The sequence below is a fragment of the Eretmochelys imbricata genome, chromosome 7 (genome assembly GCF_965152235.1).
Source record: "Eretmochelys imbricata isolate rEreImb1 chromosome 7, rEreImb1.hap1, whole genome shotgun sequence".
Taxonomy (NCBI): Eukaryota; Metazoa; Chordata; order Testudines; family Cheloniidae; genus Eretmochelys; species Eretmochelys imbricata.
Genome location: NC_135578.1, coordinates 38,558,113 through 38,582,718, shown reverse-complemented (window position 1 = coordinate 38,582,718; position 24,606 = coordinate 38,558,113). Strand labels below are relative to the sequence as shown.

The window sequence follows — 24,606 nt, the reverse complement described above, 5'->3', positions numbered from 1 at the left end:
TACAGACAAAAGAAGAAAAAGATTTTAGTCACCACCCTTCGAGATCCCTGAGACCAGTCACGTATCTTCAATTACCTGCCACCCTTAACAATCTCCTTTAACAGCTTCCAGTTAACTTAACTAATTGCCCTTCACACCTTCCATTCTGATGCCTGCTTCTTAGACGTGCTGGCTCTATCTTAATTGCTTCTCCATTCAAAAGCTAACTGTCCCTACGTGTGCTCCCTCAGATATTTTGTAACATGTTTTGGCATGCCCTCTCATATACAATGTATCCAGCATGTCCCCTTATACAACGTTATACTTATACAATGTTATACTTCCACAAAAGCAACATACCTTCATTCCAACTACTGTTGATAGCACCAACTGTATGTGCTCGCTAAAATACATAAACAGGAAGTTTTCTAACGAAGAAAATTAAGACCCTAATTTAAATTTAGTAAAACCAAGCTTCTGTAAAAATGAAGGCCAGTAGAATTTATATACATATAAAAGACATAATAGTTTTAAAACAAACAGTTTGTAGTGTTTTAAACCCAAACACTGCAGCATTAAAAGAGCTGAAAGTCAAACTGGCCTATTCGTTGTCCAAGCAGATAGAAAAGCCAAAGAAACACAAGGTAACAACCATATTCATCACTGGCCAAAAAAAACCCTACATTATTGCAAGTTAAGGTTGTTTGGTGGTATGCCATCCCTTGTGGAATGCTGAACTGAGCAAAACTCACTTTTGGAAACCAGGAGATACAACCTTAACTCTGCCCTCTTTCAGCAATGCTCCAATACTCTCCGTTAATGCACACTTTTACGCTGCCTACTCTACAGTTGCTAACGTACAAGCTCTTCACTTCCTTTTACAACCCATTCACTCTCAGCCATAGGATTCCATCTAATACTATTAAAGGGCAAAAGAGAGAGAGAGAGAGAGAGAAAGAATATGAATGTGGCACTGATGGGTGCCACTGCCCCTGTTCTCCAGTCCCCTTTCTACTCACCCCCAAATCACCCTTACCTCTGTCCCACCCGTCCACTCCTGCTTGCCCCAAAGCCTCCCTTTCCTTAGCCCTAGCCTTTCCCCCCTACTACCCATCCCCATATATCCCCCTCCCCTCACTGCAGCTCCAAACCCCTCTCCCAGGAAGCATTGATATGTCTAAGTAATACCACAACTAAGGACTTTAGGAGTATTGGGGGGGGGGGTCGGGGGCTGGGTTGGCTTGCACTGGCAGAGCCGTGGGGGGCATTGGGAGACTTGAGGTACACAAGTTCGGGGTGCACTGACAGACCTGTAGAGTGCAAAGTGGCTGGCATGCAAGAGATGGGATGCACAGGCATAGCTAGAGATACAAGGCATCCCTCACCTGAACCCCCAGGCTGTCTCCCCTTCCCTACCACCCATCCCATTTATCCACCTTCCCATAATGTCCTACCCCTTGCTGCAGCCCCAAATCCTTCTATCCCATTCCCCCCCCCCCCAATACCGTAGCCCTCCCAGGAAGCATTTACATGTCTGTCTAATTTTTTTCCCTCCCAAACACTTTCATTACGTTCCGCAAACTAAAATTGCTAATGGTTACTCACAAATCATAGCAACCTCCAGCCACTCAGTTCAAAATGCCTTTTGTCTTAGGTTGGGTGTTGTGATTAATCCTTAGATTAGGTTAATGGAAGGGTGAATTCATGGGCATCAAGGTATGACTCATCCAGGGCTTATCTACATGTAAACACTGCAGGTGCGCTGTTGTAGCACTTTAGTGGAGATGCTACTATGCGATGGGAGAGCTTCTCCCATTGGTGTAGTTAATCCACGGCCGTGAGAGACGGTAGCTATGACAATGGGAGAAGCTCTCCTGTTGACATAGCGCTGTCTACACCAGGGGTTAGGTTGGCATAACTACATTGCTCAGGGGTGTGGATTTTAACCTCCAGGATTTAGTGAGTGCCATATGCAACCTTGGATAAAATTTGACCGATTGAGACCATTTTGACCCACATCACATCAATAGTTTGATTTCTAGGTCTGGCGGAGGGGGTGGGGTGTTAGCCATTTAAAAAAAAGTTTCTATTGCTGAGTGACGTGTCTCTGGAACCTCTGACTCAAATGACTCCAAATGTGGGTCACTAACCCTACTCTGCACCCTCCTGAGACACACCAAATTTCAGAGAAATCCAATTAAGTATATAGAATTTAAAGGATTTAGCAAGGTCCACAGATATCATGATGCAACTTTAACTAGTGGCATTCCCATGCCACTGTTTTTTTTTTTTTTTTTAATTCTAGAATTTCTAGAAAGCTATGGGGCTACAATTAACAAACTTTTTTTAAAAAGGACATGATTTTTAAGTTGACAGTGTCCCCATAATACTGGAGAGAACCAGACAAATATATTAGGACTGAAAACAAGCCTCAACATCTATCACATTTTATTCCATGATTCCTTTTTACTCAGATTCTTTTTAATTATTTTTAATTAATTATTCTCTTTAATTAATTAAAAATTATTTTTAATTATGATTTCTTTTTACTCTGTTTGCCAGAAGCTGGGAATGAGCAACAGGGGATGGATCACTTGATGATTACCTATTCTGTTAATTCCCTCTGGGGCACCTGGCCCTGGCCACTGTCAGAAGACAGGATACTGGGCTAGATGGACCTGTGGAACTCCTTGCCAGAGGATATGGTGAAGGCCAAGACCATAGCAGGGTTAAAAAAAGAACTAGATAAATTCATGGAGGATAGGTCCAATTCCAATGGCTATTAGCCAGGATGGGCAGGAATGGTGTCCCTAGTCTGTTTGCCAGAAGCTGGGAATGAGCGACAGGGGATGGATCACTTGATGGATTACCTGTTCTGTTCATTCCCTCTGGGGCACCTGGCACTGGCCACTATTGGGAAAAAAGGATACTGGGCTTGATGGACCTTTGGTCTGACCCAGTAGGGCCATTCTTATGTTATGTTCTTTTATTTGCTAATCACTGAAGCTGTCCTTTAAACAAGATTTTGTCTTTATTTCCTGTACCAGTTCCAATGCTGATAGCACTCTCACCCAACTGTTTTCAGACCTGGCCAGGATAAGAGGAAGCTGCCTGAAACGAAACCTGAACAAAACAGAGGTGATGCTGATATATTTTGAAGGACTAGCCACCACCAAAGTCTCTCCCAATATTGAGGGAGGCTACCTTCAAATAGTCAGTTTGGTCCTTAGCCTGAAGTTCTTTGGACTCTCTGGTTTCTTGACACTCAGATATGGCTGAAATGCCAGTGAAATGACAATTTCCTTCTGCAACTGTTAAGACAGCTTGGACACACTGCCAGACAATGACCTAGCCAAAGTGATCCAGGCCTTCAAAGACTGGATTACTACAAGTGGTAATGAATACAGCCACCCCTAAAAATCTCAACACACAACTATTTGCCTCTTGAATGACACTAAAATATTATATCCTTCCAATGCTTTGCTCTCTACATTGGCTCCTCACAGAAAGTTCAGTGGATCTATAAAATCCAGAGAACTGAGCAGGGTGAGATCTTTCAGTAGTCTGTGACCTACTAAATCTTCTCTTATTCATAGGTGTACACAGAGACCGTAAATTGGCCCTGGAATCTTTTAGTGCATGCAGGGACTCATCTATTGTCTCAGAGAACAACTTTCAAACATCAAAGCGTCGTCAACAGTGTTCTGGATCCTTTCTTGGGAACCCCAAGAATGAAGCCATGATGCCCTGCACATAACCGCCACAGAGATGGGCCTGGAAGTGGTGTCCATGGCATCCAAGGACACTTGAAGAGAGGTTTGGGCATGATTGACTCCCCAGCGTGATGGATGGAAATTATTCCCTATGTTCCTGTGGAAAACGTTCAATAAAAGCTGTAAATCTATTATAGATTGAAAATTATATCTAGCCATGATCACCTGATCATTTGCAGTCGAAAATTGTAGCGTCACAGACGAGCAAAACTTCCATTCTTTTAATCCTTGTTCTAGGCGGTTGCTTATCCTGCTCATTTATGGCATCCACCACCATGGAATTAGGTGGAGGTGGGAGAACAAAAATTTTGAATAGTTGGGGAGAACAAATTGGTGCAATGGTAGCAGGTGTTTGCCACACAGCCACAGCTGGGTCCAAGAGTGCCTCATTAATGGGTAACACAACCCTGGTGGGTGTTGCTGACAGTTGGATGTCTAGTATTTGAGTTGCAAGTCCTTGACCAATTTGAATGGGTATCTGAAGATCGTCAGCTACCCTCTTTATAAGGTTCTGGAATTGCTAGACATCACTGGCCATGGAAGGCAGTGGAGGCATAACTGCCCCATCTGGAGATGAGTATTAAATAGAGGTGTGAGGGGTGGCCTCTTTATCCACCATAGCCTCCTGCTCCTCAAATGTCTCCTCTTGTTGCGGGGCTGGTTGGGAAGAAGAGAACTGGACAATTCCAGGCTCCCAATATGACAGAGCTGGAGGGGGTCTGGCACACTGCTGCTGATATGCAGCCCATGGATCCCAGCATGGCCAACGGGGAGGGGGAGCATATATGAAAGCAGGTGACATGCAAGGTTGATTCCATCACTCTTGTTGTCGAACATGAGGATCTTCCATGTGAATGTCAAAGAATGGATTCCTATAAAGATACATAGCGTAGCTCTGTACAGAGATAAATGAGACTGACTGGAACTCTCCTTTGTCCTCCTCTTCCAGCAGAAGGGCATCTGCAGAAAAAAATACCAGAAGGTGATGGTAATCTGGAGATTGGGATCTTGGTACGTAGAGATGCTTGGTACCTGTGAGCAGTAGGGACTCTGGTTGATCCATCACAGACAAGTTCTTAGCATACCTGAATTCTGGTGGTACTGAGTAGGGGACTGGTACTGACATGGTAGCTGAAGTAGATCGCCCTGTTGATGGGTAGTGTACTGATGCAGATACTGATGGTGTCTGGCACCGTGGTTTTCCTGGTACCAATGGCAGGGCTGTGCCAGACAATACCAGTCTGGAGTGCTTAGTCTTGCCTCCTTGTCCCTCGTAGACAGTACTGGGGACCTGTTGGAACCATATTTTGCTTTAGAGCTCTGGGACTTGCGGCCATGCCAGTACCTGAGAAGCACTCTTTCATCTCTAGGGTGCTGAGCCGAGAGGTCAAGGCCTCGAAGACGTTGGATCTAGTAGGGGCCTTGAGCCTTTTTGGCTCCTTCTTTTGCTCCTTCTGATGCAAGTCCAAGCTCCAATTCTTCGAATCCTTCCCTGAGGCCTCTGTACCTTTTCCTTTCTTAGAGGAAACCTGTGCCAAGGCTGAAGGGTCACCAGATCGGTCTGGAGACAGAGGTACAGGGGAGGGGAATAGGGGGTCTCCTGGCCTGACTCAGAAGCAGGTAGAAGGGAGATTTTCCATCAGCAGTTTCTGTTTAATCATCCTGTTCTTCCTCAGACTGGATTTGAGGGTCAGGCAGAAGTTGCACTTGGGGTCACATGTGACTCCCCCAAGCAACGGACACACTTGGAGTGGCCATCGCTAACCAGGATAGCTTCTCATCAAGAGAGGCAACGTTTGAAACCTGCCAAGCCAGGCAGGCCCTGCTAGGAGAATAAGGCTCCCCAGAGGAAGGGGAGGGAGAGGAAACAAGTCAATCCTCTCACTACTTATATCTAACAACATGAAACTAATCCTAAACTAAATCTATAGGTAAGCTGCACAAAAAAATAACTAAGGCATACTTAAAATGGACTTGCTAATGCTCTGTCTCTGGCCAAGATGGCAGAGAGGGTGGTTCCCATGCACAGCCCTCCATAGCCTTGGTGTGGGGCACAAGGATACATAGAAAGTATGTCCAGACTTAATGGACATTAATGGAAAAAATCTCAGATCAAGGGCTCAAGAGAGACATGCACACCTAAAGTGGACCACGCATAGGGATACTGCTTGAAGAACACAGGGCCCACATGGGATTGTTTCTGCCTCAGCACGTTTAGACCACATTTTATATGTCATAGTTGGACTGGGATCAAAGGATAGTAGTTATTCCATTGTCACTGATTGCACCTTATCCCAGAAGGCCAGGCACACTGTTTCCACTAGGAGAAGGACCTGTTTTTATGTGCCCCAAGGGCTCTCTCCTGAGGAATTCCATCCTATTACCCTGCTTGGTCAATGTGCATATGGAGCTGCGAGAAAAATCAGTGAGGTTGTAGTACCTTCAGTGCAAATGACACCCATCTCCATCTCATGTGACACAGTCAATGCAGCTGCCTTACCCTGTGCTTTACACAGATGGGGGCACAGATGAAGGCCAGTTGACAGACTGAACTCAGATAAGAATGAGGAGTAACACTTGTAGGTTGGGAGAAACAAGCAAATGAAACAGTGCAAAGTATAGGGCTTGAAACATCAGATGCTTGTTGGATCAACAGCCATTGGGGGATATCTAGGTAACAGCAATTTCAAGAATATTTACCATCTGCGCTTGGCAAGCTGATTGTAACCTTTTCTCTGAACTGTGGAACTTGCCACAGTTCTTCCTCCATTTGCACCATGATACGGGGATTTCTACAATATGCAGAAACCTGCGGCCCACTTCATAAGTACCGTTTCATACAGCGGGCAAGTTACACTAGTGTTTCAGCATCTGCACTGGCTTCCAATAGAGTCTAGGTGAAATATAAGGGATTGGTTTGACCAGGTACCGCTATTTATTATTAAACCCCAGTTTTAAACATGTTTTTTATCTGCAGTGTTGTCACAGCCTACTGGTAGTGCTGAAGGCCCAATTCTGTGGTGCCTACTGTGGGAAAGCTCCCACTAATTTCAATAGGGTTACAGGATCAAACCTGACACCTGCTCCATGGCCATATAAGGAAATTAAATATTCCCCCTCCCCCTCACATTTGAATAAAGAATACCGTAAGCTAACCTCTCCTCACACACAGACACAAGCAATACCACATTTTACTACTCTGGAGGCAGTTGTGCTAATGCACGCATTCCCTGCAGCAGTGGAATACTTCAGCACAGGCTACGCTACAAGCCAGTCTTTGTTAAAGAAATTCGTTTTAAAAATTGATTTCAGTTCATGTGGTTGTGCAGCTGGCAGGTCTGGGGCACAATGCTGCTATAAGCCTTTTCAGTCACATATACTTGTGCATAACAACAAAGAGCTGAATTTTTTCTTAAGTGTTCACGTGGGAGGTAAGTTGCCAGCTGGCATTCATAGCTCTTACAAGAGAAATTTAACAGAGTTCAGTGAGTTTCAGCTTCTCCTCTTATTGTGATTTTACAGTTTTGTTAATAATGACATTACAGGCCTTTTCCTTGGCAACAGATTGGAGCTTGTGAAGTCAGCTTTCTCTGAACAGAAGCTCCTAATGTACTGCTTGAAATTCTGCACAATCAAGCACAACACAAAGATGATTAGTTTTTGCCACTGTAAGCAAGCCCTTTTCAAAGCTATCACAAAACATTGTCAGCGTTAATAAGGTTTGCTGTTTACATTGGAACATTTGTCAGTATAGTTTATATTCTGGATCTGGCTCCACCTACATCTTGCTTTAATATCATCATGGGTCATAGTTCACAAATGACACCAGCTTTGTAAAATTTACTTCAAGAAATTTCTTATCTAACCCAAATCACATAGCTCCATATGCAAATAATTTTTTTAAAAGATATTTTAGCGTCAGTAAGCTTTACATCTAAAGTTCTCATTTTGAAATCTAGATCCATTTACATTGCTATACTATATCAAAAGCATGCCTAAACGCATGACACTGTAGCATATATGGGAAGACTTAAGAAAACACTTCCAAAATTTTAAAATATTGGTGGTTTTTTTCGTCTCTCTGAGTTTCTCTCTGGGCTGAAGAGACTGGGGCAGCTGAAATACTGTGTAAAGTTTGGACCAGATATGAAAATTCGTCGTCCACACCTAGAAGAATTCACTGGGACAGGGAATGTTTAGATAGACGCGGTGAGGTTTATTTATTTTATTTTCTGTAAGGCTCGTGGACTCCTCTGTGCTAACTCCAGATGCTTTTGTTTGCTTGTTACCTTTAAGCTGAACCCCCAAGAAAGCTATTTTGAGTGCTTCATTTTTGGAATTGCTCTTTTAAAATCTAGCAAAAGCCTAAGTTCCAGATGTATTTTCTTTCTTTTTGTTTTTAATAAAATTTACTCTTTTTTAAGAACCTGATTGGTTTTGTGTCTTAAAAAGTCTGTGCATATGTTTTTCAATTAGTTGGTGGCAACAGCTGGGTTTCCATTCTTTGTTTTCTTTCCCAGCTTCCCCGAGGGATGGGTGGAAAAGCCAAGGGGCCTCAGGGAAAACTTCCCAAGTGAGTTTTTCCAGGATTTGCAAGAGGCAGTTTTTCACTTGGGTGGTGATAGCGTTTACCAAGCCAAGGTCAGAGAAAAGCTGTAACCTTGGGAGTTTAATACAAGCCTGGAGTGGCAAGTATTATTTTTTTGAAATTCTTGCGGGGCCCCTCCTTCTGCACTTGGAGTGCCAGAGTGGGGAATCAGCCTTGATAGTTAAACTTGGTAAATTTATCCAATACTTCAAGGCAAAACTTGCCTTCTTCATAGCATAATCAATAGTCTACTCCAGGGGTTCTCAAGCTGGGGGTCAGGACTCCCCCCCGGGGGGGGGGTCGTGAGGTTATTACACGGGATGTTGCAAGCTGTCAGCCTTTACTCCCAAACCCTACTTTGCCTCCAGCATTTATAATAGTATTAAATATAAAAAACAATAAAAAAATTAATTTATAAGGGGGTTTCACTCATAGGCTTGCTGTGTGAAAGGCGTCACCAATACAAAAGTCTGAAACTCACTGGTCTACTCCATTGCCTTAAGGAAGATTAAAAGAGACAGTACTTTCAATTGGAGCAGGAACACAACAGCAGCACTGTGTTCAAGAGAACTACCAAGTAACTTCAGAGTCCAATAGAAACAGAAATGACTCTAGTTTTGCTGCATCAGAACGTTGGACCACAACTGACTTACTTGTTTTGTTCTAGAATAGAGGCAAGTCCAGTCCTAAGTACTATAGGTATCCAAAGCTGTTGAAATATAAGACACTTACTGACAGGTTTCAGAGTAGCAGCCGTGTTAGTCTGTATCCGCAAAAAGAAAAAAAGGACTTGTGACACCTTAGAGACTAACAAATTTGTTTGAGCATAAGCTTTCGTGAGCTACAGATGAAGTGAGCTGTAGCATCTGATGAAGTGAGCTGAAGCTCATGAAAGTTTATGCTCAAATAAATTTTTTAGTCTCTAAGGTGCCACAAGTCCTCCTTTTCTTTTTGAAGACACTTATTGGTTTTCCTTTTTCGTTAAAGTATTGTAGCATTGTTTGGAATTGTAATATTAAATTGAAAATATTCTCTGGAGTTAAAACTTTGTTTATTTTTAAAGTTTTATTTAAAATATGTTTATTAGAATTAACAAAGTGACCACTTTGTTATTTTAGAAGCTATACTTCCAATAGAGACTTCAGTGTAAAAGACAGGATAGTATAATGGTATGTTATAAATGGTATACAGACATAATTTTAAAATAAAATCCCTTTAGAAAAATTAGCCTTTGACGTAGTTAAAAATTCAGCACAGTCAGTCTTTGGATTACAAGAGTCTTGTTTAACATGCACTTACCCAACAAACACAAACAGTTGTGAAAATTTCTTCAGGCTCCATCCCTTTTCTATTTCATAACAAAAATTAAGCTCAAACTACAAATGCAATGAGTTCATTGTTTTTACCTTAATATTCATACAGGAGAAAAGACAAGTCATCGTACAGTCATGGTTCATTAAGATCCAGGATCAAGCAAATCTGAACAGGTTGCCTTTTCTGACCAGATACAAAATTACTGTAGCAATATTATAAAGTTAAGGATTTATAGATTGCCTCATTGCAGGGTATGATGACAATTCTGTATAATCAAAAAGCTATACTTGTTCACAAAATTTACTTTAAAAAATTTGAACTACAATGCCTGTAAACCACTGAGCAAGTGTGCAACAAATACAGCCAGGATTTTCAAAAAGATGACAAATGGAGCTAAGCGTCCAAATATCATTCAACTTCAACAGGAGTTGGGCACCTAATTCCTTGATGCTCTTTTGACCACCACCACTTTTATGGACAACTATCAATTCAGAGAAGGTCTTATTGTACATGAAGAGAGAATTGCCAGTTAGGGGCCCCCTCCAGGGTTTTTCCACTTGCTCAAAGTTCCATACGCCACGGAGCCAAGAGTAATCGGGTGCGAAAGGCCATGTCCCAACCACTTTTAATCATTGGTCCCATGCTAAATCAGTACAGCTGCTGCTGCAGGTCTGGAGCACTTCTAAGATCAGGCATTTTATCCAATCAAAACAAGGGGGTATTCTAATCTATTCAAGTTCTCATACTGCCCTCATCACCATATTATCAGCGGCTTCCAGAAGTGCTGTAAGTGACATGACTTGCACCCGTCACATGTGTGTCCCCTTCTTCCTCCTTTACCCCATTTGCTAAAGCCAGCACATTTTGCAAGTGGATGTAAGAGCTATGTTATAGTACTAGATGGAAGTTTCCACTTTTCCAAATGGCTTAGTACAAGTAAAATATGAAGCAGGATTTCTTTTAAAAAAGAAATAACAAATTGACTCCTTTTTACTTGAAGAGACGTTCCCAGTGAAATTACAAATAAAGTAGAAAAAAAGGAAGTGACTATTTACTATACATTATTTAAAGGTAACAAAAAGCAAAGCAAGAATGAAAGAGGCTGTTAAGAATAAATGATAGATTGCGTGATCTCACAATGACCAGAGCACATACCTAAGCCTCACAGCACTGAGGCAGTGGAGAGCAAGAGACCAGCAAGATTTCAGCAATAAATAAATAAATAAAAATATGTTTAGGGTTCCAAACACCTGACTTTACCAAATATCCCAAAAAATAGACTGTCTGTATAGTGCAGGACTGAAGACATGTAGGAAGGGTTCTGTAAGGCAAGGAGTGAGACCTATAGCTGGTTCATTAGCTTTCGTTTCTTTGTATCATAAAGCAGGATGTCCATGCATTCAGTAGCAGATCCAAGATTTTAAAGAGAGTCCTATGGCATAATGGAAAAGCAAGTGAAGCAAATTGAACAGGACTGACAATGTTATTGCCTACAACTGCTATTGAAAGGAAGAAGACCACTTCTAGGAGCCAATTCCTACCCTGACTGAAAACTTATGGGAGTCCTCTAAAGTCAACAGGGTTGCATGGGGGTGTAAATCAAGTCAGACGTTAGCCCTTTGTATATCAGGATTTGCCACTGCGTGCACTTTAAAAAAAAAAAAAAAGACAGAAAAGGGTGTAAAAGTCTGATTATTCACAGACCAAGATTTGATCAGATGATTGGATTCTGAAGACACTACTGAGACATATGATTCTAGACTAGGTTCCAAGGGTTACCTGCAATGTTCTTTTTCTGTGAATACACTTATATCTGATCTCAAACTTTGTTTTAATTTATTACAGTTTAATCTATTCTTCAATTTACTCAATTTAACACACCTGAGTAAATATCCACAAAACCATAGGCCGTAGGCATCTTGCTCTTGTTTCTCCTGTTACCAATAATCATGTCCAAGATCAGTTAAAGGTTTTGTTATGGCAGATTTATAATTTCAAAATATGGTAAAATGAAATTTTATCAACTGCAAATCTTTGTGGCACAGTTGAAACAGTGAGTGTGGCAGAAGTTTTATGTCATTAGCTATATAAACCAAGCCATACTTTATTTCTTCCATCAAAAGATAACAATATACAAAAGAATAAACCTTTACACACATGCAGAAAATAGGTCCAACAAAAAGGGGATTCACATTGCCTTGATAGGAGAGGTAATAATGCTTTGCACTTTTTGAACATCTTACAATGGATCTCATAACTTCACAGACATTAACCCCACATTGATCACCAGAGCATGTTGGTAATTTAAAAATATCGAATAGGAAAAGGCATCCTACAGAGAGTAGTCGTCCTATTCTTTGATGCTGCTTGGTATGATAGTTATGAGAGAAGGTGGGGAGGGGAGGGGATATTCTGATTTAGTCACCCTCTGCTCAAGTTGCAGGTAATGGAAAAGATTCATTTTCTATTGAAACTATGCAAAAGTACCAAGATAGATCCTCTGATTTTCTCTGACAAGACTATTTGTTCAAAGCATCAATGCACATGTTGAAACCACAGGACATTAGGGAGGAGCCATGGAAAGTTAGACTTATAGTTCTTAGGTGACTATCTGCTTTTTAACTAATCCTGCAGCTACCTTACTCAGTCTGTTAGTCAAATGCACTGACATGCAAAGTCAACAGATAAAGTATGCCAAAGGAGAGAACTCCTCAGGCATAGGTGAGGATATTTAAAAGAGCCTGCACTTCAATTTCAACTTCCAGTACTCTAAATATAGCATTAGATCGTTGAAGCTTCATATGGCTAAACACCTGGAAGAACTGGCAAATCTTAATTATGTCCCACTTATTGCTGCAACAAAAAGAGGACTTACGCAGGGGGAGAACCACCCATCTTTGATGGACGGGCGATATTAGTTGAAGGTATTAGTTGAAGTTGAGCATCCACTCCGGAGCAGCTGGCCAATTTCGTACATAATATGCTATATTACATAAAATGTAACCATCTGTAGTATGGCTGTCACTGCACAGCTAGGATCAGGATCCAGAAATATTATTTAGATGGTTGTTCATGAGACCAAATTTTTGTTGACAAAGGGGCCCATTCCTGAGATGGGTGGGTGCAGAGAGAAGCGGGTTTCTAACAGACATAGATGCTGCATCTGGACAGGGACTTTTCTATTCAACCTATTTTTGCTACTTTGCCAACTCTGGTCTGAGAAATCTTGATTTAAAAGTTCCCTTTATCTGTCCAGACAGAATACACTTTACTGTAGTGTTTCCTCAAACTGTGGTCTGAAGAGCTCTTGCCTGGTGTGAGGAGAGCTAGCTGGTCTCATCATGCTGACTCGCCTATGGTAGTGTCTAGTAGCTTCTACCGATGTCTTTCACTGAGAAGAAAGCATGGATGCCTTTTAAAGCACCTCAAAATGAGGAGCCACCAACCTAACTGCTTCTACTGGGCACACTGCTCATACAGGATGATGAAGTGAGGGAAACAAGATCTGGAGCTGCCAGAGACCAGTAAAATTAATATTTTGGGGAGAAGAGAATGAACTAACTGGGAATTAAATCCAAGTGAGATGTAACCAAGCAGCAGGGAAACATGCAGGAGAATGGGAGGATGGCACAGTTTAGGCAGGAGAGAGAGCAATAAAACAAAGGTTTCAGAGTAACAGCCGTGTTAGTCTGTATTCGCAAAAAGAAAAGGAGTACTTGTGGCACCTTAGAGACTAACCAATTTATTTGAGCATAAGCTTTCGTGAGCTACAGCTCACTTCATCGGATGCAAACTGTATCACGAAAGCTTATGCTCAAATAAATTGGTTAGTCTCTAAGGTGCCACAAAGTACTCCTTTTCTTTTTTCAATAAAACAAAGTTACAGATGTAATGAAAATTTGAAGTACAGAAAGTCACTAACATTGTAGAAGGGCAAATACACCTTATTACACTGAAGACAGTTACCAGTACATGTTCTCCTAAAACTAGCTTTCCACGCCATGATTGCTAGTTATTTTAGTGAATTATAGCTGTAAACTGCAAGGGGTCATTTCTAACGATTGCTGGGAACTTCAAAAGCAACAAAAATATCTGAAATACATAGAAAAATTAAATGTAAAACTTTAACTGTACAAAAGAGAGGAGCTCAGAATGTGTGCTGCACTTGCCTATGATTCATTCATGGCTTTCTGCCAAAAAGCTAAATACATCCAAGACCAATGGCTCAAGGGGAAAGGTAGGACACTTTTAAAAGCACAAAGATAAATGATTTACAGAGCAGAACCCATTGAAAGAAAAGCTTTCTGCCTACACCAACCAAAAGAGAAGTTTTTCAAGTCTCTCTTACAAGATTTACTACACAGACTGGAATATTTGTAATGTATCAACAGATGGAGTAAACTAGGCATGCTCAAACTGGGATTTTTAATCCTCTCCTTGGAGAATAAGAAATGGCCCATTCTGTTGCTGTGCACAAAGAAAGTTCACCACTATGCAGTGCATATCTTAGCTTAGCTTACTTCAGTTATGTAAGACAAATAAAACCAACTCAAGTTACAGGCAAGCTCTATAATAAAGTAACACCTGTAATGTGAAAGAGACTGAGTCACTGGAAGGAGCCTACATTTTAAAGCTTTGGAGGGTTTGGCTCTATACAAAACATCTGTTGCACATAAAAATGTTTACTTAGCTGTTGAGCAGAGAGCAATACATCCCCCCCAGAGAACATTACTTATTAAACATATGCCCTTGCTCAGCTAAGTAGGCTCACAATGAAGACAGCTCTGCTCTATAGCAGAAACCGGGGTCAAACCTCACTCTCACAGATCAGATCAAGTTATTTCTAAAGTTCTGAACCATTTTTCATGAGTGGGCACCTCTCAAAACAGCAATCCCACATTAAAACATTATTAGATTTCTGGTTTGTTTAGAAACTGTACTCTCACCCTCTCCTCCACAGCTCAAACTCATCTCTAATGCATTTCCTCACTCACTTTAAACATAACCAGTTGCTTATCCCAAGATCTTGTGTCAGTGAGGACTCTGACGAAAAGAATATGTGAAATATGAGCATGTTACAATATAAAACATCCTAATGGGATTCTTTTAGTGAAGGGTCTATTCATACTTCCCTATTTGCCTTATTAAAAAACAAAACAAACAAACCAAAAAAACAAAGAAACAACTGAAAGTAACCAAAGGATGGAAATTTAGTTAGAATCAAATCTTCAATGTCCAGTTATATTGAAACATAAAGCCCTTACGTGAATAGGGCTTGAGTTAAGCATGTGCCTAAGAGCTTTGCTAATCGTGCTCTCAGCCAGGTATTAGCTCAGGGGTATCAAAATATTTTAACTGCCTCAGCACCAGCACATAGGAAATCTCTGAGACAGTCGTTGAAGCAACGGGAGCCAAAGCATTTAAGATTTTACTGATCAAAATCTGATATTGCTGACAAGGCACTGGATTGGGAATTAGGAGAGTTGGATTCAGTTCTCAGCTCTTCAACAGACATCTTTTTTTACCTTGGACATGTCACTTAATCCTTCTTCACTTCATAATGAATTAGGGGATACAGATATTCCTTTTGTCCACCCTTTGTTTTGTCTGTTTAGAATGTACGCTCTTCATATTTGTAAAACGTTTGCGTGTTTGTATGACACCTAGCACAGTGGAACCCTGATCTTTGTTGAGGCCTCTAGATGTAATAGAATTATAAACACACTCAGGTAAGAAAAACTGGTACATTCTATATGAAATATGAAGAGCATTCAACAAATGGGTTAATTTGCTGGAGCAATTTTTTAGTTCTCTACTTGAATTATCTGGTAATATACATTTGGTTTGTACATTCTTGTGACTGTGATTCTTCCAGTCTTCACTCCCATGTTCAGTGAAAGGCACCTTATGAACCTAAATTATTTTTTCACACGAAACAACTGTGGATATTTTCCTGATATAAAATATTTTTATTTTTTCAAAGTTTGATTACAAAAACAGAAGACACATACATACAGGAAAATACAATTCTACAGAGAAATACATTCCTCTCAATTATTTTATCATGGACTAAATCGTGCAGGCTGGTGCATTTCCCCCACTTTAATGGGAATGCAGGATGGCTCATCAGCACACTGTCAAATTGGGACATAACTTTCCAGTGGGGTGATTACACCCATCTGGCCCTCCAACATCACACTTCAGGATATTTGAACAGCACAGGAAGTAGGCTTGTGTTTGTCTTGTCATTATCTCCTATTCCTGCCTTTGTCATTCTGAATGGTGTCCAACATTCTTAAGAATTTGCTGCTGAATAATTTCATTTTTAAATCAGCAACTGATTTTAGAGAATTTTTACTCATTTTACTACAAAATACATCATTTGTGGGATTATTCAAGTATTTGTTCCATATCTATTTTTGGTTAAGATAAGTGGTATTTTGTACACAAGACTAGCAGGCAATCAAGCAGACCCTTTATTTTTATTCTCTCCCCTTTCCCCCCCCCCCCACCAAAAAAAAATCCAACCAAAACCTGAGGAACTAACTAGTTATGTGCCCCAGCTCCACTAGTCTGTCTTTTTTTACTCTCAACCCCCATCCTCCTTGTGTATGCCACTTAGATTATGAACTCTTCAGAGCGGGGACTTTGTCCTCTTACTACCTGACACACAATGCTAGAGCTACATATACAACTGTTTCCTAACCTGAATAACTTTTGTTGCAGAATATGCCACAGTTAAAAGTAGTGCCAATTATTTTCTATTTAAAGGTGATGCAAGGATGACACTACCTTTCACCTGTTACGTGGGGATGATATTCTTTTTCTTTGTGCTTGGAGACTAACCTGTTTTCCCAGTTTCACTTTTCTCTTGCATTTCTGAATATCCTAGGCTTACTGATTCATGGTCTCTTTCCACAGGGTATAGAAACAGCTGCAAACCAACTTTCTGAGCCTCTCTAACATACCTAATAGTATGAGGCAGAGACTTACTATTATAATTATTGGCAACTCATGGAAGGAATGGGTTTTCAGCCATTCTCCAATATAAATTCCCTTGCCGTCTTTTTACTTTTTTTTCTCTGAAACAATCAATATGGAAATTTTAGCCTAACATATTGTATTCCTGGAAGTTTGGAAACGTAAAGCCTACCACCACCAGAAAGTACACACTATACAGAAATGTTTGTCCGGCTTCTTTGACCCTATTCCAAGATTTGTAACCAACTACTGATGGGTGACAAAATGATAGGAATATACATATAGGAAAGACCGTTAATAGGAACAATGGCTTTAGGAGGATATTCAATGTTCCGTATTATCAGTCTTATTCCAATAAAGTTTTAAATGGAACAATCTAGTTTTATCTACTGACTCTAGATTTAAATTTAATCACTTTAAGCTCTTCAGGATTTTAAAGTCATAGATTGTTACATCTGTTCAATGGTGATGAAAGCAGAACTGAATTAATGAGCCATGTTACACTATGTTATTTCCTCAACTTCCCACTCAAATTTCCAAGCTGCATGATATGCTTAAATTACTCCTTGGAAATAGGTAACAGCTGGTTTTACACCCTCAATTCCTTTTGTAATTTAAGATTTTCCTAAAACTTCCAATTAAATGAAATCAAAATGATAAAGTTGAGTAATTAAGGTTATGCAACAAAAAATGTAGTCTGTGGGAAAGTTGCTTTTAAATTCCTAACCTCTTTATATTATTGTTTTTGCCTTATTGCGACTGCCACTGGCTTTAAAACCAGATCAAATAGTGAGAAAAAGGATGCCCCGTCAAGTCCCTTCATATGGAGAACACCTGTTAAGAAAAGCCATTTCTGAATAAACAAGGAAGTAAAGCCACTTGATCCAAAGAGAAAAAGGAATTCTGAAACATTCCCATTATTTTCAGCAGCTACTCCTAATACACCATATCAAAGATTCTCGTTACATTAAAAAGTCAATGCCTCCACTGACCGCATCTTTAATAACTTATTGAAAAGTAATAGGAATATGGTAGTTGAATCTCTTTTGTAAAGCTGATCTGATTAATTGGAGGAGAATAGGTTCTATCCTTATGGCCAGTATTTTCACACACATTTTACAATTTACATTCATCAAGTAGTTTATACTGTAACTAACAACAATGTCCATGATTTTAACCAGGCTGATTTTAAAGCACTTTGTGAGTTGGTAGTGCAGAACACTTAAAATATATTGCGTAACTTACACATTACTAGACCCAGAAGCTTAATGAAAATTGACCTTGTTTTGAAATATAACCTCCCAGCTACTATTTAGTTGTGAGTTATGTTGCTGTCAACTAAAAGGATTGCCAAGAATGGCTGACCTTTACGATACCTTACCGGCTCGTAACTCTTCAGTTACCTATACTCCCAGACATGGCACAGACAGTGAAATATATCCTCCAAAATGCTTCTATCTCATTAAGTATTTTCTGGGTTGTTTCAGAGTAACAGCCGTGTTAGTCTGTATTCGCAAAAAGAAAAGGAGTACTTCTGGCACTTGTGGTCAGTTTGGATGAGCTATTGCCAGCAGGAGAGTGAGTTTGTGTGTGTGTGTGTGCTGGAAATGGCCCAACTTGATGATCACTTTAGATAAGCTATTACCACCAGGACAGTGGGGTGGGAGGAGGTATTGTTTCATGATCTCTGTGTGTATATAAAGTCTGCTGCAGTTTCCACGGTACGCATCCGATGAAGTGAGCTGTAGCTCACGAAAGCTCATGCTCAAATAAATTGGTTAGTCTCTAAGGTGCCACAAGTACTCCTTTCTGGGTTGTGTGTGAGAAAAATGTATTCTTGATGGATTCCACTCTGCAGAAGGGTTATAGAGTAATATTGCACTTTTAAAATACATGTGCTCAAATGGATTTAATGTAAAAAATAAATAAATAAAGAATTGTATGGGGAAAGTTTTAATATCTAGTTAAAACTCAACTGGACCCCACAATTCTATAAACTCCTCAGAAGAGACTGGAGATGAGAACAGGAGAAAGCTTGAGAAGAAAGAATCTGGACTATTTTGGAGAGGAAAGCTATCAAACATATAGGAATTTTATTTTTTTGCTTTCAGATGTGCAAACAAGCATTTCTGGCAAATGTATTTGAGAGTCAAATCATTAATATATGCAGGAAAACCTTAAGTATAATTGCAAAATAATTCCCTCAGCCGTCAGCAAATTATCTGCACCAAATGAGATCCGTACCCCATGTAAGCAAGTATTTGTATATACATAGTATAATTGTTGCTACCGATCCACAGTTTACATAGGCAGATAAGCAACAGGTACCAATTGCACAATATTTGCAGAGAAAAAGAAGTCTGTTTATTTACCTATACATAGTATGTACACAACTTGGACATCAGGAAGCCTTCCTTAGGCATCCTTTTGTCATTTTATACATTTTCTTCATACTGTAAGTCACTGATTTCTTCAACCCTAAGAAAAAAACAAGACAGGCAGAACTTAGAAAGAGAAACAACTATTTAGTTCTTGAGAAAGCGTTAAACAAATCTTCAAATAAAATACTTCCCTGGAAAGGTGACCAAAGGCTATTTGTATAGCAACAGCAGATAGCTAACTTTTCCTTTTCTTGTAAGATTCATGATATAGTAGCTAATAGAGGCTGATGGCACGTGAGAGATAGACAAAACTGACAAATTCCATGGATAGCAACCGCTAAGAATGATAATGCATGATTCAAAACAGGGTAGGCACTGTTCACCCTGAAGTGCTTCTGGTGACAATAAGAGTCAAAATGAGTAAAGGACTGTGAAGTTATAATTGTATACATGTATGCAGACATATCTGCCTGTTACTCTTAACACTGCTGAAGATATCTGCAGTGATAACTCAGGAGGCATTTGCATTGCACATCCTTGTGGAACAGCTTGTGAAGCATTGCTGTGTCCCTGCTCTCCACCACCCACTGGGTGTGTTCTGCTAAGTGGGAGAGCATGATGACATGGGAGTGAATGCCAAAAAGTTGATAGAGACCATAATTAATGCAGCAGAAGCAGAGCCGAATACTAGAAGGACTGTCTGGGGAAGTCAGGAAGCCGAGGGGCCGGGCCATCACTAGATGACATCTGTGAGGGGATCCTGAGTCCAACCAGCAAGGATTATCAGCTGTTGGAGCAGAGGTCAAGAAGATGATTAGGACCTGAATGAAAAAATTACGCTTCTCCCATTATAAAAAAATTCTTGAACATTTCTCTTAAAACAGTCCTGCAATTGAAAGAGCCATAAAGTGAAAGATGAAATTTGGCAAGGTAAAAGCTCTCAGAGGAAAAGTGCCTGAGTATTGTGGTGAAAATTTGTTCTGATTTGAGCTTTTTGGAATAGAATGCTGCATATCACTTCTTCATTAAGTGTGTGAGGAAGGACATTGCACATGCATGCATGGCTAGTTTTCATGAAGGTATGCAAGGGCTGAGCCTGAGATCTAAAGCAGCCATTGCCTCAGTACTTGTGCACATTCTAGGTGTGAAGGGCTGAAGGTCTATTTCTGTGTACTTTGCAAGATGCACCTTTAGTGACTCAGTTCCTAAAGTTTGCAGGAGAGGGATCCTCCCTTGTGGGTCTAATGTGAAAGGGACATGATGTTCTGCTGTGTTTAACCATAGTGTACCAAATTATGAAATTTAAAACGAAGTATTGCTCATTTTTGGCAAGCCAGCAAAGCTTTGAGGCCCTGGAGAGTGACGCTTTTTATGTATTTCTTACTTCCTCCCCCCAGTTTTTAATTTAAAAAAATACTATGAAATTCCCTACATTATGATAAGAACATTGAAGTTACAGGGTTAAGCACTCAGAAGTCTGAAAATCAAGATTTTAAGGCTGCACAGTTATAGTTCTGCCCCCTTGTACGTATGCATCAAAATGTACTCTAAACTATATACTACCTTTTCTACAACCTTATGTATGCATATCAGCTTGCAGAACTATGCATTACTCTGTATGCCAGACTAAGAAAGTACATTGAAGTAATTTAACCATATTTGCTAAACATACTTCAGTATAACGGAACAGTGACAGCTTGCTGACACAGACAGGCAACTTAGATTCAGAGTTAAGTGTAACATCCACTGAATAGCATCTTTGGAAAGGTGGAAAGAAGATGATGTACATCTCATTCAATTATTAAAATATACCTTAAGCAGTAATCAATTTCATATAAAAGTATTTTAAATAATATTTTAAGTCAAAGAAATACTGAACAATTAACATAATGAAAGAAGTGCAAGTGTATATACAAGGTTACAAGATATTACTTGAGTACTGAACACTGTAGAAAAAAGTATTATAAATTGCAGAAACAATGGGATTATGTCATTAAAAAGAAATAATGGACATGCAGGAAAAGGTTGAGTTAAGGATGTGCATGCAATCTTAATTTTTGCATTTATTCACTTGAGTACCTAACTGTTCAACCCAAACATTAACAGAGAACTTTGTTTGGAATATGTATCATATGTACCATACACAATACTTGTCAAATTAAAATTTATATAGTTGCATGCATATGGACTCTAGAGTACTGCAGTCAAGAAAAGTAAATGACAAATAATCTGTTATTTGCATTACAGTACCATCTAGGAGCCTTGGTCATGGACTAGGACTCCATTGCACTACGCACAGTAAAACAGAAAAAAGGATAGTTCCTGTCCCAAATAAAATTGCCTAAAAAAATATGACCCTGTTGACTACTGCCCAAGCTACTAGGGTACTGTACACCAAGAAAACACAAACCTGTAATACTGAAGTTGCTGTATGTAAAAATTATGTTCTGCCATTCCAATGAAATCAATGTACTCTCACTATAACAACAGTATGGCAGATGGAATATCAGCAGTAAAGCAGTTAATATATCCCTGCAGGGCTCCTTTGCTGCATTGGCACTGCAGTCAGAAAAGCCAGCCAGTTTTATCTGCTTGCCAACCAGTACAGTCTCTTGCAGCTGTTGAACATTAAGAGATTTTCTTAATATCCTCCCTGCAGTGAGCACTCTACTGAACCCCACCCACTTCAGCCCTGAGACTGGAATCTTATGTAATAAGAGGCTTTATCTATTCCTATCCCAACCCATCATGCTACAAAAAAAATGCAGGTTCTTGCATATAGCAAATTGCTTATAACAGCCCTCTGGGTGATGAGTCACATCTGTAGTAAAAGTTAATGGTCACAATTCTACACCCGTTTCAGAATCTGTTTGAAGACATACTCGTGAGCACTTGGACAACAACTATCTTTCAGCTTTTACTATGAATCCATGATTACTTGGAGCGTGGGTCTCCTCCTCTCCCTCCTTCCCTCCAGTTAAATTTTTCCACCAGACGATGCAGAACAAAGACTTAAAATAATGCACAACTACAAACATTTTTGGGGATTGAGCCATAAGAGGTTGTAAGTGCTTCTGGCCATTAAGGGTCCCAAATCAATTTTTTTGTAAGAGCAAGGGGTTAGCCCAAATACCCTGGAATGTTGAAATTGAGCCATTTTCCCAAACTTCCCCTGTAGCTACAGTAGAGGGGGTATTCTTCACTTCATGTCATGTACTCATGTTCAGGATTAACATATGCACTATCACAGTGGCTCTCAACCTTTCTGGACTACTGTACCCCTTTCAGGAGTCTGATTTGTCTTGCGTATGCCCAAGTTTCACCTCACTTAAAAACTACTTGCTTACAAAATCAAACATACAAATACAAAAACATGTAACAACAGCACACTTACTGAAAAAATTTTTACTTTCTATTTTTACTATATAATTATAAAATAAATAAATTAGAATATAAATACCGTACTTACATTTCAGTGTATAGTGCATAGAGCAGTATAAGCAAGTCATCGTCTGTATGACATTTTAGCTTATACAGACTTTGCTAGTGCTTTTTACGTGGCCTGTTATAAAACTATGTAAATATCTATATGAGTTGATGTATCCCCGTAAGACTAATGTGTACCCCCAAGGGTACACACACCCCTGGATGAGAACCACTGCACTATTAAACAGCTGCATTTACAGTGAAGTGGAGCAGTGGTTAATATTTGCTGTTGGCTGGTTAACAGCCACTGCACCAAAAAATGGATGTCAATATATAAAGGCTGCTTGCACATAATTACAGCAAAGTGTCCATAAAACATAAGGCAAATTTAGTTTCCAATTCTCAAAAAAACATCTCTTATTTAGGACAACACTCAAGCATGTGTGTGGACTTCAATGGAACTTCAGCAACAGAAATTATTTAGTTTGCAATATTTTACCCATTAACTCAGTCCCTTAGATAAATAAATAAATAAATAAAATGAAGAGTAGAAGCAGAAAAGTCCCTTGGTATATCTGACACATGTATTTGTCAACATTCAATGGAATTGAATTTGTCTCACAGAAACCTGTAGCTCAATGGTTCATTCCTGTCAATATAATGAAGTATGATTTTATTTCAGATAAAGTTTCCAAACTCAAAAATATCAACATACAATCACTCCTTAAGAGTAACTAAACATAAAATGTCAAAGTTTTCAGTTCCACAAGACTATACAGACTCCAGCTAGGAGGAAAAATAAATCAAACGATGGTGCCATCTCTAATAGAAAACAGACCAGAAATCTCCCCACAGACTTCAGAAATTATACAGGCACATTTTCAAAAGCTAAATAGGGCATTTAACAACAAACAAAAATACAGAGCTCAAGCTCTATTTGAAAACCACACTGGCAGAGAAAGATGAAGGATAGTCCTGTTAGGTGGGTTGAAATTCTTTGTTATGTCTGTGTACTCTGCCAAATAATGTTAGCAAACAAACAGTGTGCCAGCTAAGTAATGACCACCACCCTGGATATGAATTACTGTACTCTCACTTTAACAGCATGGTATAGATTAGCTTGTTAAAGGCTGGATTGTAGGTGTTTTAGGATCCACAGTTTCTTTTTTAAAGCAGCAAGGCTATTACAAAAAGCAACAAATATCCTTTACTAATTGTACTAATTAAACATCATTTAGTGATTATCTGGAAGCTTCTGGAGTATTGATACATTATCTCCTTTTATAAAGTCAGAACTACCAATCACTGGCTTTCAGCTAGAATGATGGTAGGGAAAATTAACATCAACATTGCACAAATGTACTAGGGGTGAGATTCCAGACATCAGGCCTTGCCAACACAGTTGCCAGGAATAGAAGGAAAATGGACAAAGAGCTTCAAACCACTGATTCAATGGCTGGCATTGCCACTTATCTATATGCTTGCCAGTATCACTTGAATAGGACTGTGTGAGAAAGAAGGGTGTAAGGGACAGTTGGATACATAAGTGAAGATCCATAACACTTTTTCACATCTTTACTAGTTCAAAGTCATCTTAGGAGAATTAGAGTTAAAAAGAGAGGTATCTTTGTTAAGGAAAAGAGTAACAAAATCAGTATCTTTAGGTGTAACTGAATTAAAATGAACTCAGCTCTTTAAGGCCTGTTCCTAGAACAGATTTGTTGTATTGTACTATTAAAACAACAGCACCACTATGGATCTGCCACAAATTTGTGTACTGTATCTCAATAAATAAGAAAATGAACTGGTTGGAGCTAAAAACAAACAGAAGTTACTACTCTTTAAATATTAATTAAGCAGTACAGATTAGACATTTTGAAGTACATGTATTAGTGACAGTCCCCTAGCAGCAAATATCTAAAGTACTGATGAAACTTCAATCGAAATTGGTTCAAGGTCTCCTTTAAAACATACTACAAGCCTTTAAATTGATGGAACAATCACAAAGATTTTATGAGCCTCACACTTGGAGGAAAATATAAAGCAGTAGTAATAAGCAAAATAATTCTATTAATAATTAATTTCTAAGCAAATGAAAAAACATTCTTTCCTGAACTCCAGGAGAGATCTAGCATGATACAAATGTAAACTAAATATTTATTAC

At 39.5% G+C, this 24,606-nt stretch overlaps 1 protein-coding gene across 3 annotated transcripts in view; it reads right to left on the bottom strand.

The window, feature by feature from the left end:
- Positions 1-15,598: 15,598 nt before the first annotated feature.
- TAMM41 (TAM41 mitochondrial translocator assembly and maintenance homolog) overlaps positions 15,599-24,606 on the bottom strand; it is a 39,004-nt gene continuing 29,996 nt past the window's right edge. For 2 of the 3 annotated variants that reach the window (XM_077821657.1, XM_077821659.1), the window contains exon 8: positions 15,599-19,113. In XM_077821657.1, the coding sequence (XP_077677783.1) occupies positions 19,037-19,113 (77 nt within the window). In that variant the 3' untranslated portion in view covers positions 15,599-19,036. The other variant, XM_077821661.1, reaches the window with a different exon arrangement.